The sequence below is a fragment of the Rhipicephalus microplus genome, unplaced genomic scaffold (genome assembly GCF_043290135.1).
Source record: "Rhipicephalus microplus isolate Deutch F79 unplaced genomic scaffold, USDA_Rmic scaffold_14, whole genome shotgun sequence".
In the NCBI taxonomy this organism is placed as follows: Eukaryota; Metazoa; Arthropoda; class Arachnida; order Ixodida; family Ixodidae; genus Rhipicephalus; species Rhipicephalus microplus.
In genome coordinates this window covers 7,659,540-7,675,540 of record NW_027464587.1, presented here as the reverse complement: position 1 = coordinate 7,675,540, position 16,001 = coordinate 7,659,540, and the positions used below count along the sequence as shown (strand labels likewise).

General features: G+C 46.8%; 1 protein-coding gene across 8 annotated transcripts in view; it reads left to right on the top strand.

Annotated features, from left to right (window-relative positions):
* Positions 1-16,001, top strand: part of LOC119181217 (DNA excision repair protein ERCC-6) — a 794,400-nt gene that overhangs the window by 474,350 nt on the left and 304,049 nt on the right. For all 8 annotated transcript variants that reach the window (XM_075882812.1, XM_075882811.1, XM_075882810.1 and 5 more), the window contains one exon: positions 6,441-6,557. In XM_075882812.1, coding sequence (XP_075738927.1) covers positions 6,441-6,557 — 117 coding nt within the window. The remainder of the gene's footprint in view (positions 1-6,440; positions 6,558-16,001) is intronic.

The window sequence follows — 16,001 nt, the reverse complement described above, 5'->3', positions numbered from 1 at the left end:
GTTGCTGCTGTACGTGTGCTCGCCTGCCGACAAGGCCGCTTGGGGGTACTGACGCCAATGTGCGACGAATGTGCACGCGTCACCCGTGATCCGTCGTATGACACTTCAATGTTTTCCAGCTTGTCCAGATTGAGTTTAAAGTAGATGTAGAAGTGGATTTTGAGGCTGCATTAGTAGCAAGGCATTAGTTTGTTTTTTTTTTTTTTTTTTCACGTAAGATTGACACGTTTTTTAATGGAGCCCACAACTTGATAAGTTCACCCTTGCAAACACATCATTAAAAGCACTCTGTCTATTGCCAGTAGCCTTTATTATTCGGGAGGTGAGCATGTTCACTGTGAAGGGATTGATTTTTTATTTTTCGATGCGCAACGAACTCTGCTCTGACGACCCGTCATGCAGTTCATAGACAAATGAGGTCGTTTTGTCAGACAAGGGGAACCCCGGCATCGGTGCGTTTAGCAATAAGACTGTGCTTTCGTTGCATCGCTGCAAAAATTAATATCTCTCGTAGCATCACTTCTGCTTTGTACTTGCTGTCCTCTAACTGTTTAGGCTGAAACACATTGCCGCAGTGACGTTGTTGCCGCAGTGACGTCGGCAACTGACCGGCTTGTAGGCTCAGTGCCAGTTAGGCCTAATCGGTGACTTGGCTGGGAACTCTGCGATCGCGTCATTGACCACCGCAACTTCGTCATCTTCGTTGTCCTGAGCCATAGCGTGGCTCTTTCCGAAGTTCTCAGCGAGCAATCGCTACACCCTCTTCACAAATTTGTGTGGCGCGGAACTTTTTTACTGCAGTAGACAGTCGACAGTACCACGACAAAATGGTGCATGCCTGTGCTCGTCTTGACGAGGAAGTAGACGCCGAAAACGCCACTTAGCCAATCGGATGCCTAGGTTTTGTTATGTGCCCCAACCAGCAAATAGATTTGTGCGCTGGTACTTCTTGATAACGCGCGTTTGCTGAAAAACTAATTAGAAAGGTGTTACAATGGTAGCTCAAATGCAATGCCCCACGCGGTGCTGATAGTTGTGTCGAGCTGTGCAAGCTTGGCACAGCAAGGGTGGCCGTTTTGAAAAAAAATAAAGACAGTTCGTTCTGGGCAAAGGGCTCAACATGTTCTCATGTATTTCGCGGGCCTGATGGCTTACTGTTCACGGTAGTCAATATCACCCGGCCATCCGTTAATCTACATGTAACAACTGGCGAAGAGGATGAAAGGAAGTTTGATGTAAGTCTTGGTTCCCACACCGCTCTGCCATCTGTTCACCATGCCAAGTTTCGGCAACCTCGAGCCGTTCGAGGGGGAAGGAGACGACTGGCCCTGTTACACAGACCGGCTCCAAGCATTTTTCCTGGCGAATAATGTCGCCCCAAACAAGCGTGCTGCCGTGTTCATCAGCTGCTGCAAGCAGAAAAGGTATGCTTTGCTCCGCAATTCGGTCAAGCTGGTTAAGCCCAGTGACAAGATGCTGGACGAGATTCTTCAAGTTCTTGGAAGCTATTATTGTCTGAAGCCCTCTGCCGTCGTGCAGCTTTTTCGTTTCAACTCGCGCGTTCGCGCGGAAGGGGAATCCGTCAGCAATTTCATCGCAGCACTAAAAAGCCTGTCTGAGCACTGCTACCTCGGGGCTGAACTTGAAAACATGCTTCGCGATCGTGTCGTGTGTGGCGTAAACAATGTGGATGTCTAGGCAAGACTTCTGGAAAAACCGGACCTCATCTTCGACGACGCCGTGAAGTCCGCTCTGGCAATTGAAGCAGCAAAAAAGGACGCAGGTGAGATAGCACAAGCGAACACAAGCAGTGCTTTGTCGACTCACCGTCTCTCGTCCGGTTCTGGGGGCGTCACCTGCTACCGCTGCGGGGACGGACATCTTGCATCAAAATGCAAGCAGGTGAGGACAATCTGCAATTACTGCCACAAACAAGGTCATTTGGCGAAGGTGCGCGATTCGAGACGAAGGGACAGCCAAGCTCAAAGCAACATCTCTAACAAGGCACTTTCGTTCTCGGCTTGCAGTTCACCGTCGTCGAGTAACCGTCACCGTGTTAATACTGTACGCAAGCAGGAAGCCGCTACCACTTCATCTTACGAAGTTTTTGACATGTGGCCGGTCGACTACGCCACGCCGCCTCCGCCTTTCACCGTCACTGTCGACGTTTGCGGCAAGCCGCTCTACATGGAAGTGGACACGGGGGCAAGTGTCTCTGTCATGGCCAAGTCGCATCTTCTTCAGCTTTTGCCTTCAATTCCTGTGCAGCTGTCACAAGTGCTTCTGCGAAGCTATGCCGGAGAACTAAAAATGGTTCACGCAAAGCTGATGTCAGCGTGAAGTTTCAAGCCAGAGAGGCCGGCCTACCTATTTTTATGACCGGAGAGGGATCGCCCACTCTTCTTGGACGCAACTAAATGCGTGAGCTGGGCATCAACGTCTCCGACATTGAACTGAACATCCACGCACTTTCTGACGTTAGACACCTAGTCCAAGACTACGCGGAAGTGTTTGAAGAAGGCCTGGGTACATTCAAAGGTGCTAAAGCTTCTCTACATGTTCCTTCAGATGCTTTGCTGTGGTTCTTCAAGCTACGTTCACTGCTGTATGCCTTGACAGATGGAGTAACTCAAAAAATCCATAGACTAAGAAGAGATTCCATTCTTGTTCCAGTCAAGACAGCACAGTGGGCTGCACCTATTGTTCCTGTTACCAAAAGGGATGGATGCATCAGAATCTGTGGAGACTTTGGTGTCATCATAAACCCATTGGCAACAGTGGAGCAATACCTCATTCCAAGGATCGAGGACCTGTGGACTGTGCTTTCTGGAGGTGAAAAATTCACGAAATTGGCTTGGTGAGATGCGTACCAGCAAGTTGTCCTTTACGAGGCCTCTAGGGAGTACGTCACCATTTTGACGCATGTGGGGGTTATTTCAGTACACCCGGTTGCCTTTTGGTGTCTCATCTGCTCCTGCCATATTTCAGCGCAATATGGAGAACTTGCTCAGGGGACTGTCACATGTAGTCTATTCGACGACATTCTTGTGACTGGCGCAAATGATGATGAGCACCTTCACAACCTTTGTGCTGTGCTTAGCAAGCTTCAGGAATCCGGCCTCAAGCTGAAACTTGAAAAATGCCACTTCTTCTTGCCACAAGTTGAGCGTCTCGGGCACATCATCAGCAAGGAAGGCCTTTCCCCTGAATATTGACAAGGTAGCAGCCATTCTGCATGCTCCTGTGCCTCAGGATGTCAGGGAACTTCAGAGTTTCTTGGGACTTGTCAACTTCTACAGGCGCTTCTTAGCCAATCTTTCGTCACTCCTAGTCCACTGTACTTGCTTCTTTGTGAAGGGAAGAAGTGGGAGTTGGAACAAGAACAACAAGATGCATTCACTTCCTGCAAGCACTTGGTGACATCAGATCCAGTTCTTGTGCATTTCAACCCTGCCAGATCTGTTTGCCTCAGCTGTGACGCATCGCCTCATGGTATAGGTGCAGTTCTGGCGCACAGGATGCTGATGGTCGGGAACATCCGATCGATTTTGCCTCGAGGAGCTTGTCAAAAGCAGAACTATACTACAGTCAACTCGACAAGGGGGCACTGGCTTTAGTGTTTGGTGTGGATCGGTTCCACCTGTATTTGTGGGGCATCTCATTGGAAGCACACACTGACCACAAGCCACTTCTTGGTCTGCTGGGTGCCAACAAGCCCATTCCTGTGCAAGCTTCGTCTTGAGTGGTCAGGTGGGCTCTGAAGCTTTCTGATTACAAGTACAAACTTGTAAACAAGCCTGGCAAAGAGCTCGGCCACGCTGATGCTCTTAGTAGACTGCCTCTCCCAACTAACACTACTGCATTACCACGACCTGCTTAAATCTTCTTGCTAGAGGAGGCATATGCCAAACTCCTTTCATTAGGTGTTGTGGCCCAAGCCACACAAAATGATCCACTTCTGGGCCATGTTGTTCTTGCTGTTCTGAAAGAAGAAAGCCTCCCAGTAGGACGAGAGTGGAACCCTTTCAATACCAGAAGCTCAGAACTCAGTCTCCATGAGGGCTGCCTACTCTGGGGATCAAGAGTAGTGATCCTAAAGTCATTGCAGGCCCAAGTTCTTGGTGTTCTTCATGCCAGTCACTGGGGTATCGAGAAGAGCAAGATGATTGCCAGGAGCCATGTTTGGTGGCCAGGCATTGACAATGACATTGCCAACAGCGTGAAGAGCTGCGCTACGTGCCAGACTCAACATCAAGCTGCACTGCCGGTTCAGCAAACGCCGTGTCCTTTTCCACTGTGACCCTGGTCAAGGCTTCACATTCATTTGGGAGACCATTCATAGGTCACACATTCTTGGTTATTGTGGATGCGTTCTCAAAGTGGACAGAAGTCTTCCCTGTGTGTTCCACATCTGCAGAAGCTATTATTTCTGCCTTGAGAATTGCATTCGCTGAGCGTGACCTGCCTGATGTCATAGTTTCCAACAATGGTCCTGCCTTTGCCAGTGCCCAGTACCTTGAGCTCTTAACTCGAAATGGAATATGCCGCATGGTTGTACTGCCGTATCACCCTGTCTCAAACGGTGCAGCTGAACGAGTTGTACAAACTGTGAAGAACAAACTCAAGAAGTTTGGCTCTGGGAACTTCCAAACGCAGATTTCCAGGTTCCTGTTCCACTATAGGACCACACCACATCAAGTGACAGGTTGGCCACTGTGTGAACTTTTGACGGAAAGAATGTTCAAGACTCCGTTGGATGTCCTGAGGCCAAGCATGCAGGCATCTGTATTCCTAAAACAACTCAAGCAGAAGTTGTATGCTGACAGAGGGTCCCAGCAGGCTCCATCACTGCAGCCAGGTGATGACGTGTACGTGTGAAACTTTCACAGGGGTACACCCCGAGTGCCTGCCAGTGTTGTGGACATCACTCTGTCATCAGCCAGTGTCGGTTCTGAAGATGGCACCTTAGGAAACTGACACCACAGCGACCACTTATGCCTTGTGCAGACAGAAACATTGGCCTCTCCTGACACTGCTATCGCTGCAGCTCCACGACAGTTGGAGCGGCCACTTCTCCATGCACCAGCTGTTCCGGAAGTGCCTCATCAGGAACAGCTACCTGTAACTAGCTTCTCTGGAAGTAGCGGGGCCATGGAGAGCAATGAGACTGCGCTCAACAGTGGTGTGCATGTGAACAGTGACTCTGTCGTGCCTACGCCTAGCATGCCGAAGTTGCAATTTGGCACGAGGACTAGGAAACCAATGAATAGGTACTCCCCATAGTCTTCCTCCGAAGGGGGGAGGAGTGTTACAATGTTAGCTCAAATGCAGCGCCCCCACGCGGCACTGATAGTTGTGTTGAGCTGTGCAAGCCTGGTACAGCGGTGGGTGGCCGTTTTGAAAAAATAAAGACAGTTCATTCTGGGCAATGGGCTCAACATGTTCTCATGTTCTTCGCGGGCCTGATGGCCTTCTGTTCACGGTAGTCACTACCGCTCGGCCATCCATTAATCTACCCATGTAACAAAAGGCGAGCCAACAGTGGTAGGAAATTAAAGATGAGGAACGGTCCTCAAACAAAACCAAGATGGCCTTGATAGCTCATGTTAAACGGCAAGTGTTGGGCATAGAAAAAGTGCACTTTCAATGTCTATTTGTGCTCACATTCATCTCACAGGGGTGCTATAAATTGATTTTGCACCAAAAATAATGATGAGAGAAGCTAGAAACATCAACAATTAGTGCAAAAATAGGTACACATTCTGAAAATCTCAGCTTTAAAAAGTCGACTTTTTCGTGATTTTCAGCCATTTAAGACCCTTGTTTTCCCTTAAGTGCCAAAATGCGACAGCCGATTGGCAAAATTATGAACGTATTGAACTAACACTTGAAAATCATAATTCTTCATATTTCAGCATGAATAGCTGACTCTAGAAAAGTTAATTTGAGCGCGAAAACTTAACACGATCACTCACACAGGCACACACCCATGCATCAAACACAGACAGTGCCCACTTACAACTGATTTATTCATAGTTTGAAGGCTTGAATATATACAGGACACATTGTGCGCACAGACATCATAGAAGGCCAACAGCATACTTATCAAACGTACAGTTAATCGATGTCATAGCTTCAGAGCGATAAACTGAAGTTCGCTTGGTAACAACGAAATTGAAAGGGTGCTTACACAGTGATCTTTATTTTCTCAATGAAAAAGGCCTCTAACACTTCACGTGCTGTTTTACTTGCGCTTCTGCCTGGAATTTTTGTCTCAGAAAATTGTGCTTCACAACTGTAGTTGTCTGTTGCCACCGCCAATGTTTGAAACTGCTATTGTGAGCCCTTAAATTTCGCTACCTTTTTTGTACGTGATATTGCAAGATCGAAAAGTGCCGACCAAACCCTCTTGGCACTAAGTCTGATGCAAAGAAACGCAGGTGCGGACAGCATACCGGTGTGCCACTGCCCTGCGGGACAGCATCAAGCCGTACCTGCTGCGCCGCATGAAGGAGGATGTGCGCACCAACCTGCAGCTTCCCAACAAGAACGAGCAGGTCTCTGGGCTGATGTTTACTGCTTTGTTAATCGCTGTTGTGTACAAGTGAGCAGCACATGTCGCCACAAAACTATCACTCTTTGGGATGCTGAGTTTGGAAAAAGTTCAACAGGCCGAAGAGGAGGCTTGGTAGAATGCCTTTTATCGGGTCGTTGAAGAATTTCGTTTGTTTCCCATTGTGAGATGCAGTTGAAGCACTTTATAAGAGATGATGATGTAAATGGTCATAAGAGACACCAGTGTGCTTTTATTGAAACAGGGGTTGATTACAAAATGCAGACGTGGTATTATAAGAGCCACCTCGTATAAAAGACCAATATTGCTGCCTGGTGCATGTCTCTCATGGAGGAGTTCAGTTCTACTAGGAGTGGGCTTTGGTAGAGAGCATGCATAAAAGTAAATGAAAACAGAATGGGAATCACTTTTGGCACTCCTTCAGTTATTTGCTCGTTGCAGGGGCGGGTCACGAGTGGTATTTTTGTTTGGTTTTTAAACTAGGACCTGTTGATAAGCTGTGCCTCGTTGTGGTGGTCTAGTGGCTAAGGTACTCGGCTGCTGACCTGCAGGTCGCCGGATCAAATCCTGGCTACAGCGGCTGCATTTTAGATGGAAGCGAAAATGCTGCAGGCCTGTGTGATGAGATTTGTGTACACTTTAAAGAACCCCAGGTGGTCGAAATTTCCAGAGCACTCCTCCACTACAGCGTCTCTCGTAGTCATATGGTGGTTTTGGAACGTTAAACACATATCAGTCAATCAATCAATTATTGTTTACAAGCTGTGTGAAATTTTGCATTTGTGGTCCCTTCACAATTTATGTACAGTGAACATTGATTAACAGAACGGCTCCTTAAATGTAATAAATTCTTCTAATGTGATTGGTTTCAGGCCTGTATTTTACACCCTTGTTGATCTCTCAATTAAGGAAGCTTCTCTTAAATAGAACTCATTTTCGTGGTCCCTTCAGGTTCTATTTAATGACAGAGTAACTATGCATCCTCCGTTGTCAACTAGCCTGACTGCTGCACTATAGTTTCTTCTTCGAAGTGCTTAGAGAGCTAGTTGTTTTCAGTTTAGTAATTCGTTGCAAAATGGCCAACTTTTCCTGTACATTTTTTAAACAAACTGCGTGAAAAACCCTAGACATCTAGTGGCATCATTTGCAACATAGTATTCATTCCAAATGTGTGCAGCAATGCCCGTGGGGATTCTAATTTGTTTGGTTCCCCAAATGGCTATCGGTTAGAGGGGTTATGTGGTCGTTATACACACAGAAACAAGGCCACACACACACAAATTTGTGGAGGCATACACACAAATTTGTGGAGTGCATTTTGTTCGTTATTTATCTTATTCTCTTCACATGTGGGAAAAAAAATATATCGGCCAAACCCGGAGGTGTGTGAATGAGCGATTGAGAGAACACAATTACAAGGCGGATAAACTGCCGCCGGAAGGTTTTTTCGCTCTTCACATTCACACGTGTGGGTGCCGGCCTTTGTTCCAGAGTACAATCAATGTTGGTCGGCATAAGAATGAGATGACTGGGTTGATCATAGAAGCCGAACTTATTGATGCTCTTGGAGATGTATGTATCAGCAAGCCTTCAATTGCTTTGTCACCCAAGGAACGGGGGTTCCTGCGTACGCAGTGATGCGTGATTTTATCTGTGATGTTTTTTTTGTAAATTTCTTTCAAATGCATCATCAACAAGCCAACATCACCACTCTTGCCGATAGTGAAATATATTAGTATTAGGTCTAGAGACATGATTTTTTCAGGAAATATTCAGATTTGTACACTGATTGAAAATATTTAATTATATTTTCCTTACATCAATCCAAAAAAAGTTACTATTTTTATTTTATGAATTTGGGATGTGACTTGCATAAAAAGTAATGCATCAAAAGAGCTATAATTAAACCTGTATATTGCTGAATATTCAAATAGTGCAAATATGCGATTTCATGGTATTATCTAAATTTTACCCAAAGTTATGAAGTTTTCATGTTGCAGTCTCTTAGCTCTAAATTTTCTCTGGTGATTTCTGGAACAATTAAAAATTTACAATGTCCTTAAACATTTTATCAAGGTTTTCTTGCACACTTCAATACCCTAGCATTCAAACAAAAAAAAAAAGATCAAGAAAATTGAATCAGTATTAGCGACACAGTGCTCATCCCAAAATTCAAGACATGCAAAAATGTGTATTTGAGAAACTCGCAAAAAACTGAAAAAGTTGTGAACATGAAAATTCCATGCATGAAAGCCACAGCACTTGTATTCACAATCACCCAGAAAACTCCTGCGGAGTAGTCTCAAGCAGGCTTTTGCTTGTGCTTCTTCTTTGCGGCTGCCTGGAACGCGGCTGAAGATGCACGTTTTTTCTTTGAGCCGATGGCACCGCGATAGTCTTTCTCAACTATCCGCTGGTTACCTGTGCATGTTTGAGCTAGCTGCAGTTCACGCGAAATAATGGAACTAGATTCCTTGTTCTCAAAGTTGAAACACATAACAGCATCTGCCATGGCATTCTCAACGGCAAACAATGACCCGTTCTTGTCCTTCGGTGAGAGGCTCTAAATGACCGAATGCAAGGCCTCATTCGCATTCGACGTCTTCCCTCTGATGCATCTCTGCAGAAGCTTCTGGTCGGACAAGCGTTCATAAACAGGACACAGTCCATTGTTCACAGCCTCTCGCAAATTGTACTTGCTTTTTATGATGGGCTCATTCCTTGCCATGGCTGCATAATGCTTGCACCAAGACTCAGGGCTGTGTGGACAGAAGCTGTGGTTTGATTTCTCGTCAGTGGATGTCACATGATCATACGTAGCCCACACAGCCTTGTGCATCTCATCCACATTCCAAAAATTGGATTTCAAAGCCCAGCCATAATAACTCGTCAATTTCGTGATGAGGTCACTCGTGAGGCGGCCCTTGCCACTGATGAGCTCGTTGCTGTCCCCTTTGTGCTTCTGCATGAAGTCCTGAAGTGCAGTCCCTGTGGACTTCTGCACGTGATTCGAGCAGTCTTCTTTTTCAACATTTATGGTGTACCTGAGGCAATGAAGCGAAAGGGAGCGCTGAAATAAAATTATTGCTGCCTCTACTTCCATTTGGCCAGCCTTGCATGAGGTATTTTTCTGGCATGAATGTTTGGCTTTCCATTCATAGTATTCTAGGCTTTCGGGTTTCGGACCACATTCACAGCAGAGGCAAAAATTAGAAAGCACAACATAGTCTAGCACATAACCCGAAAAACTTCTATCACAGTGGCTGTTCCAATGTGAGAGGCGTGTCCTCTTATGTGCGAGCTTTCATCAAAAGAGACGGCAATATTTCTCGAGTTGCCGAAATTGAGGTCCTTGTAGAGGCACTTTACCACTCTGGCACACTTAGTCAAATGTTCGGCACAAGCACTCGTTGCTGCTGGCTGAAGCTTCATTTTCAAGTACTCTTGGTAGGTTTTCGTGTGACGGCCCCGATGTGAAACACCGATAGCGGCAAAGATATCATTCAGAGCTGTCTGATGATTTCCTGTGCTCTGAACCGCACGCGCCATGCGAACATTGATTTCAAACGGGTTGCAGTTACTGCTGCCACGAACCTGTCGCGAGCTCCATTTTGAACCAACTTTTTCGCAGTTGCTGCACTGGAGCTTAGGGGGGACGTGGGCTCTAAAATTTTTTTTTTTAATTTTTCGCTCAATCTTGACCAAGCTTCACTACCTAAGCTAGTTTTTCTTGATGATTTCAAATCTCTAATTTGTTTCTTAATATTTCAAGTGGTTTAGAAAATATGAAGGTCTGAATTTTAAATTATTGCGTACTATTTACGGGACTTCTTGGCAATTTATTCTTGCTAAATCCAAAAAGTGAATGCATAATCCCAATGCTGGAGACTTGCTGTAGGGGGTGATGCTATTTTTATCCTGTTGAAGGCATTTTATAAGCAAGAAAACGGGCAAACACTTATGGTCACTATATTACAACAAATTTCTCTCACTAAAATCTTCAATGGTAATTTGTGAAGTGATGCTAGAGAAATAGAAATAGCATCACCCCCTAGATCATGTCATGATAAATAAAATGATACCAACTTTGTCGCATTCACTCAAGTTTAACATAGGAAAAACCCCCGAGTGCAATGTGCAAAAACATCAAACTGAGAAAAATGCGTTTGAGGTTTCTAGCAACTTTAACTTTTGCTAAAGTGAAGCTACAGCAATATTAATGGCATCATCCTGTAGCTCTATATTATAGATAAATGGCCATGCTAAATTTCACTGTACCCACTAAGAATACTGCTCACAGCTTGTTCTAGAACTATAAAATAGTCATTGACCCAGCATGAGAATTATTATTTTTTTACTTTGTGGTTGTTCCAGTGCTTTGTAAGTGAAAGGAACACAAAAAAATCATGTAATAATGCTGTCCTTGGATAGACAATAGATTACACAATGTTTATGTCTAAAACCAAGAATATTTATTTTTGCAAAAATTCTCACTATTTGCCATCATGACTGTTTACAGCAGGCCAGGGCTGTAAGCAGAGTCCCCTACTGGCCTGTGACGCCTTGAAAGCATTTCCTTTATTGAACTGCTGTCGAGATGCTCTCTTGGCGATTTTTGCAGCCTGCCCTTGTCCTTCTCAAGGCTGCGACGCACCAAGTGATTGCCAGCGCTGTAGCCCAGCTTCTCGGCAATTTCCACGTTGCTCTTGGTTGTGCCTTAGTTGAAGCAGCTGATGGCTTCGGCAACTGCCCTTTTAATGCTCCGCAAGGATGCATGCTGAGTTTTGGGGGCCTGCTGCCAAATCATAGCGTGCAGGCTCTCACTTGGGTTCTGGGTGATCCCATCGCTGCACCTTTCCAAGAGGGCATTGTCGCTCAGCCGCCTAAACACAGGCTCCAATTCCTCAGTTACGAAATCAGGCAGGCTGTCCTTGTGTGGTGGCGGCTTCTCATTTTTCGCAAGAGCTCTCTGAAATTTGCACCAGGATTCAGGGCCTTCAGGGCAAAGGTCATGCTTTGGTGCCTCGTCAGTTGAAGAAATGTCAATCAATCAATCAATCAATCAATCAATCAATCAATCAATCAATCAATGTTTCTTTATTAGCATCAGAAGTGTACATTGGAAGTGTACAGGTGGTTCAAAGTTGCTAGAACAGCCTTCTGCATAACTGGAACATCGTTCCTGTGGCTTCTCAATGCGTAGCCATAGTATGAGGTGATCTTCTTTATCTTTTGTTGCGTAAGTCTGCCCTTTCCACCAAGTGAGCCACCTTGAGCTTTTTTTTTTTCTCTACAAGAGTACGTAAGGTAGCTCCCATACGCTTGTGTACATGATTTATGCAGTCTTTTTTGGCCACCTTTATGAAGCCGTACACCTCTTTTTTTGGTAGTGCATGGAATGTCCTGCTGTCGCCGTCCGACAGCATTGTCGTATAACGAAGCTTGTGCTTTTCAAGTGACCGCTCAAACAAGAGTAGTGCTGCCTCCACTTCCATCTGGCCAGCATTACAATCAACATTCTTTTGGCACAGAGGGGCATGCTGAATGAGCCAGGCAGAATGTCCTGCTTCTCCTTCCTTGGGTCCTGTGGTGCAAGCCAGGCAAAAGTTCGATAGCACGATATGGTCTATCACGAGGCCACTATACATCTCAACAATGCAGCCAACACATATATGCGAGCTATGTCAACGCAAAAGCCAGGCACCGCCATAAATGACGTCGACGGTTCCGGGCGCAGTCCCCAACTCTGCATAGAGCTCCTCTACGCGAGCAACGCTCACTGCTTCACATTCGGCAGCAGTCGCACAGCAGGCTTCTTTTATTATATTCATGTGGCTTTGGTAGCTCTTGCGGTGAAGCCATCGATGCGAAATATTCATCCTGGCAAAGAAGTCCGACAGAGCCGTTGCCGCCTTGCGGATACTGTTGATGGCCTTCATGGCACGCATATTAACTTCAAACGGCCTTATTTTGGCGTCGGTCTCGTCGGCTATACGTGGGGACGAAAAACGCTCTTCGCGATAGTCACAACTGCCGCACGTGACTATGAGCTTCGAACACAGCCCGTACTCTTTCTTGGCCTTTGAAATAGTGACGCTTTTTTCACCGCATTCTGCGCCCGCGACAAGTCCAAATAACAAGCGTATCGCCGCCAGATCAACAATAACAAATTCTGTCCCGTTTTCTTTGCCACCATCCTCCAGATCAATATCTAGTAACTCGAACTTACGTTCCGTCGTGCACTGCGATGCGAGTGATGCCTTCAACCCGCTGCATTTCTCGCGCACTCAGCAAACTCGTCCACCGAATAAAACGCCGTGTCAATGCGGTCTAGGATGCTGCTGGAAGTGCAAGATGACAATCCGACGACGACACAATCCGATGAGGTGCTGCTGCAAGGCTCAGGAGAGTGCACCGCTTCAGACACAAGCAGCTGCGGCTGCGCGCCGTCGTCAGAGTGCGCCGTTTCGGTGGAATCGGGTGAAATCGGCTGCACGTTGTCGGCTGCTTTCTTCTGGAGGGCGTTCCACGGGCGCCTCCGTTTCTTGCCGTACGCTTGGCGCGTCTTCTTCTTTAGACGAGCGTCTCCAATCATGCCGGCAAAAGACGGAAAGTCGGTGCGTCGGTCGCGTAGCACAAGCAGGCACGTGCGGGAAGCAGACGAACAGCGTGCGCTAACGGGAACCGGCGGCCAACGAACAATATAGAAAAAGAAAGCGCGGGCAACTTTGGCCGCATCAGCCAACGGGAAGCGAGGAACAGGGGGCTCGCCTGGTGCGCCCGCGCTCCGCCCAATCAGCGGCCCGGGAGGGGGCTCCGGAAAAGGGGCGAGGGCAGCCGTTCTGTTTAAGCGACATCATTTTGAAGGGTGGCAAATTGCGCACAAAGGAATCAGCTTCAAAACAAGCCCAAGATGACGGCGATCGGCTGACTGCTTCGCCAGCGGCGCGCAGGGAAGTTTGAACAAATTTGACCTGCCGTGGGTTGTTTTGCGGTTCCTGTGGCGACTTCATAACCTTCATAATTCTAATCCATTTACTGATCGAATTCAGCGTTCACAATTTAGGACATGTGCTTATAGGTCTAAAAATTTCAAATATCGCATTTTCTCAAAATCGTCTTTTTGGCCATTTTTCACCATTCTAAGACCCGCGTCCCCCCCTAAGCTTAACGGCTACGCCGTACTTACGTGCGTCGCATTCGATGGTCAACTGACCATGGCACACTCGGCAAGCAGAATGTTCCTTTAGTAAACTGTTCACCATGTCGAGGTCAACCGTGGTATTCGTCGGGGCCGACGAACTTTTGGTACTAAGCTGACTTGCGAGAACACTCATTTTGCCATCGGTTGCCGAGACCGAGGAAGTTCCGCTGCTTTTTGCTGGGCGCAACGCTCGATTAGTTCTCGGTCAGCCGATGTCAAAAATGTTGCGTATATCCTCGCAGCTCGATTGCGCACATTTGAGGTACTGCAGGCAGTGGTCGCAGTCACCGTCATGCTTTCTCCGGCTGCGAGATCGGCTGCAGCAGCATTCTCTGCTGTCTTAATCACAAGCGGCGGTGTTGTTTCCTGGCGCCTTGTTGAAGTATCACCGGGGCACGGCATCGCATCAAGAATGGGGCGTTCACCGATGCTCTTGTTACAGGTGACGCTGCATCTTGCCTTCAGTTCCTGTCCTTTCATATCCTGGCCGGCCGTTTCCACGGAACGGCAGCTTTGCCGTCATCAGACATGCTTCGGCCCGCCAGGTTTGGAAGAAAAAGAGCACATAATCTGGCAACAAGCGACGTCTTCATCTGCCATTTGCGCACCGACGAGCCTATATAAACGCCCACCAGACCGCTCTTCTCTTGGGCATGGCATCGCATCAAGAATGGGGCGTTCACCGATGCTCTTGTTACAGGTGACGCTGCATCTTGCCTTCAGTTCCTGTCCTTTCGTATCCTGGCCGGCCGTTTCCACGGAACGCCAGCTTTGACGTCATCAGACATGCTTCGGCCCGCCAGGTTTGGAAGAAAAAGGGCACATAATCTGGCAACAAGCGACGTCTTCATCTGCCATCTGCGCACCGACGAGCCTATATAAACGCCCACCGGACCGCTCTTCACTTGGGCACGGCATCGCATCAAGAATGAGGCGTTCACCGATGCTCTTGTTACAGGTCAGTTACCTGAACAGTAGCGCTGGCGTTAAAACCAGCAATTACTGTCTGCTAGCGGTGTCGTGCCCCCCTGATTTATGTGAAACAGTGAAGCGATACCTGTCTGTGCCGTCGCGAATTTGTGACAGTGTCATTAACCTGCTGCTACTTTGTTCGGGGGACGTTGAGCTAAACCCGGGACCCAATGATAAGATTCTAGCGGACATCCTGGAAAGCAGGCGTGGGCTGGAAGCGGGACAGGCGACAATATTGACTGAGCTCAAAGGAGTTAAGGAAAAGCTGGCCGAAACTGATGCTCAAATTAAACAACTGAATGATAGAGTTGCCTCCTTGGAAGCGTCTATTGCATCCCGCAGTCCGGGTGAAATCAGCCTGCCCGAGAATAGCTTACAGTGTGTAAATGACCAACTGCAGCACATTACATCCCGTTGCGATAGTGCAGAAAATAGGATGCGCCGCTCGAATCTTCTGTTTTTCGGTATCGAAGATGACGTTAATGAAGATTGGGAAGCTTCAGAGAAAAAACTAATTGAATTTTGCGAAGAAAATCTTCAAATCACCCTTACAAGCCAGCAGTTTGAACGGGTCCACCGCCTTGGCCGGTTTTCTCCAGATAAGTGCCGACCAATAATTGCTAAATTTTTTCTGTTTAAGGACAAACAAATCGTACAAGCATTATCAAGAAAACTTAAAGGTACAGACTATTCTATTAGTCAGGATTTTTCTGTTGCAACCCGCGAAGCGCGGAAAAAGTTGATCGAGTTTGCGAAACCAAGCAAGCAGACATTTAAACTGCGAGTAGATAGGTTAGAAATGAATGGCGAGAGGTACGTTTATGACAGCTTTACAAAATCGGTTGTTCTTTCTCAAAGGTAGCTAAATAAGAAAGCAGGCAAAAATAAACTTCCTAAGCAACAATGGTCACGTTCCTCGACCTTGGTACGACCACTAACAGTGACGTTGACTAACATCCGTAGCCTGCTGCCGAAACGTGAAAATATCTCTTCGATCTTGGACGATAGCAATACGGACATTGCTGTCTTAACTGAGACTTGGCTTCACCCAAATATTCTCGATGCAGAACTCTTTTCCGGCGTGAATATTTTCAGTATTTATCGGTGGGACCGTTCTGAACGAAAGGGGGGTGGTGTTTTGATCGCGATAAAGAATACACTGTCGTCGTTTCTGATTGATACTCACTCACCCCTCGAAATAGTTTGGGCTGCCTGCTTTTCCGCTTCATCAAAAATACTGATAGGCGCTTG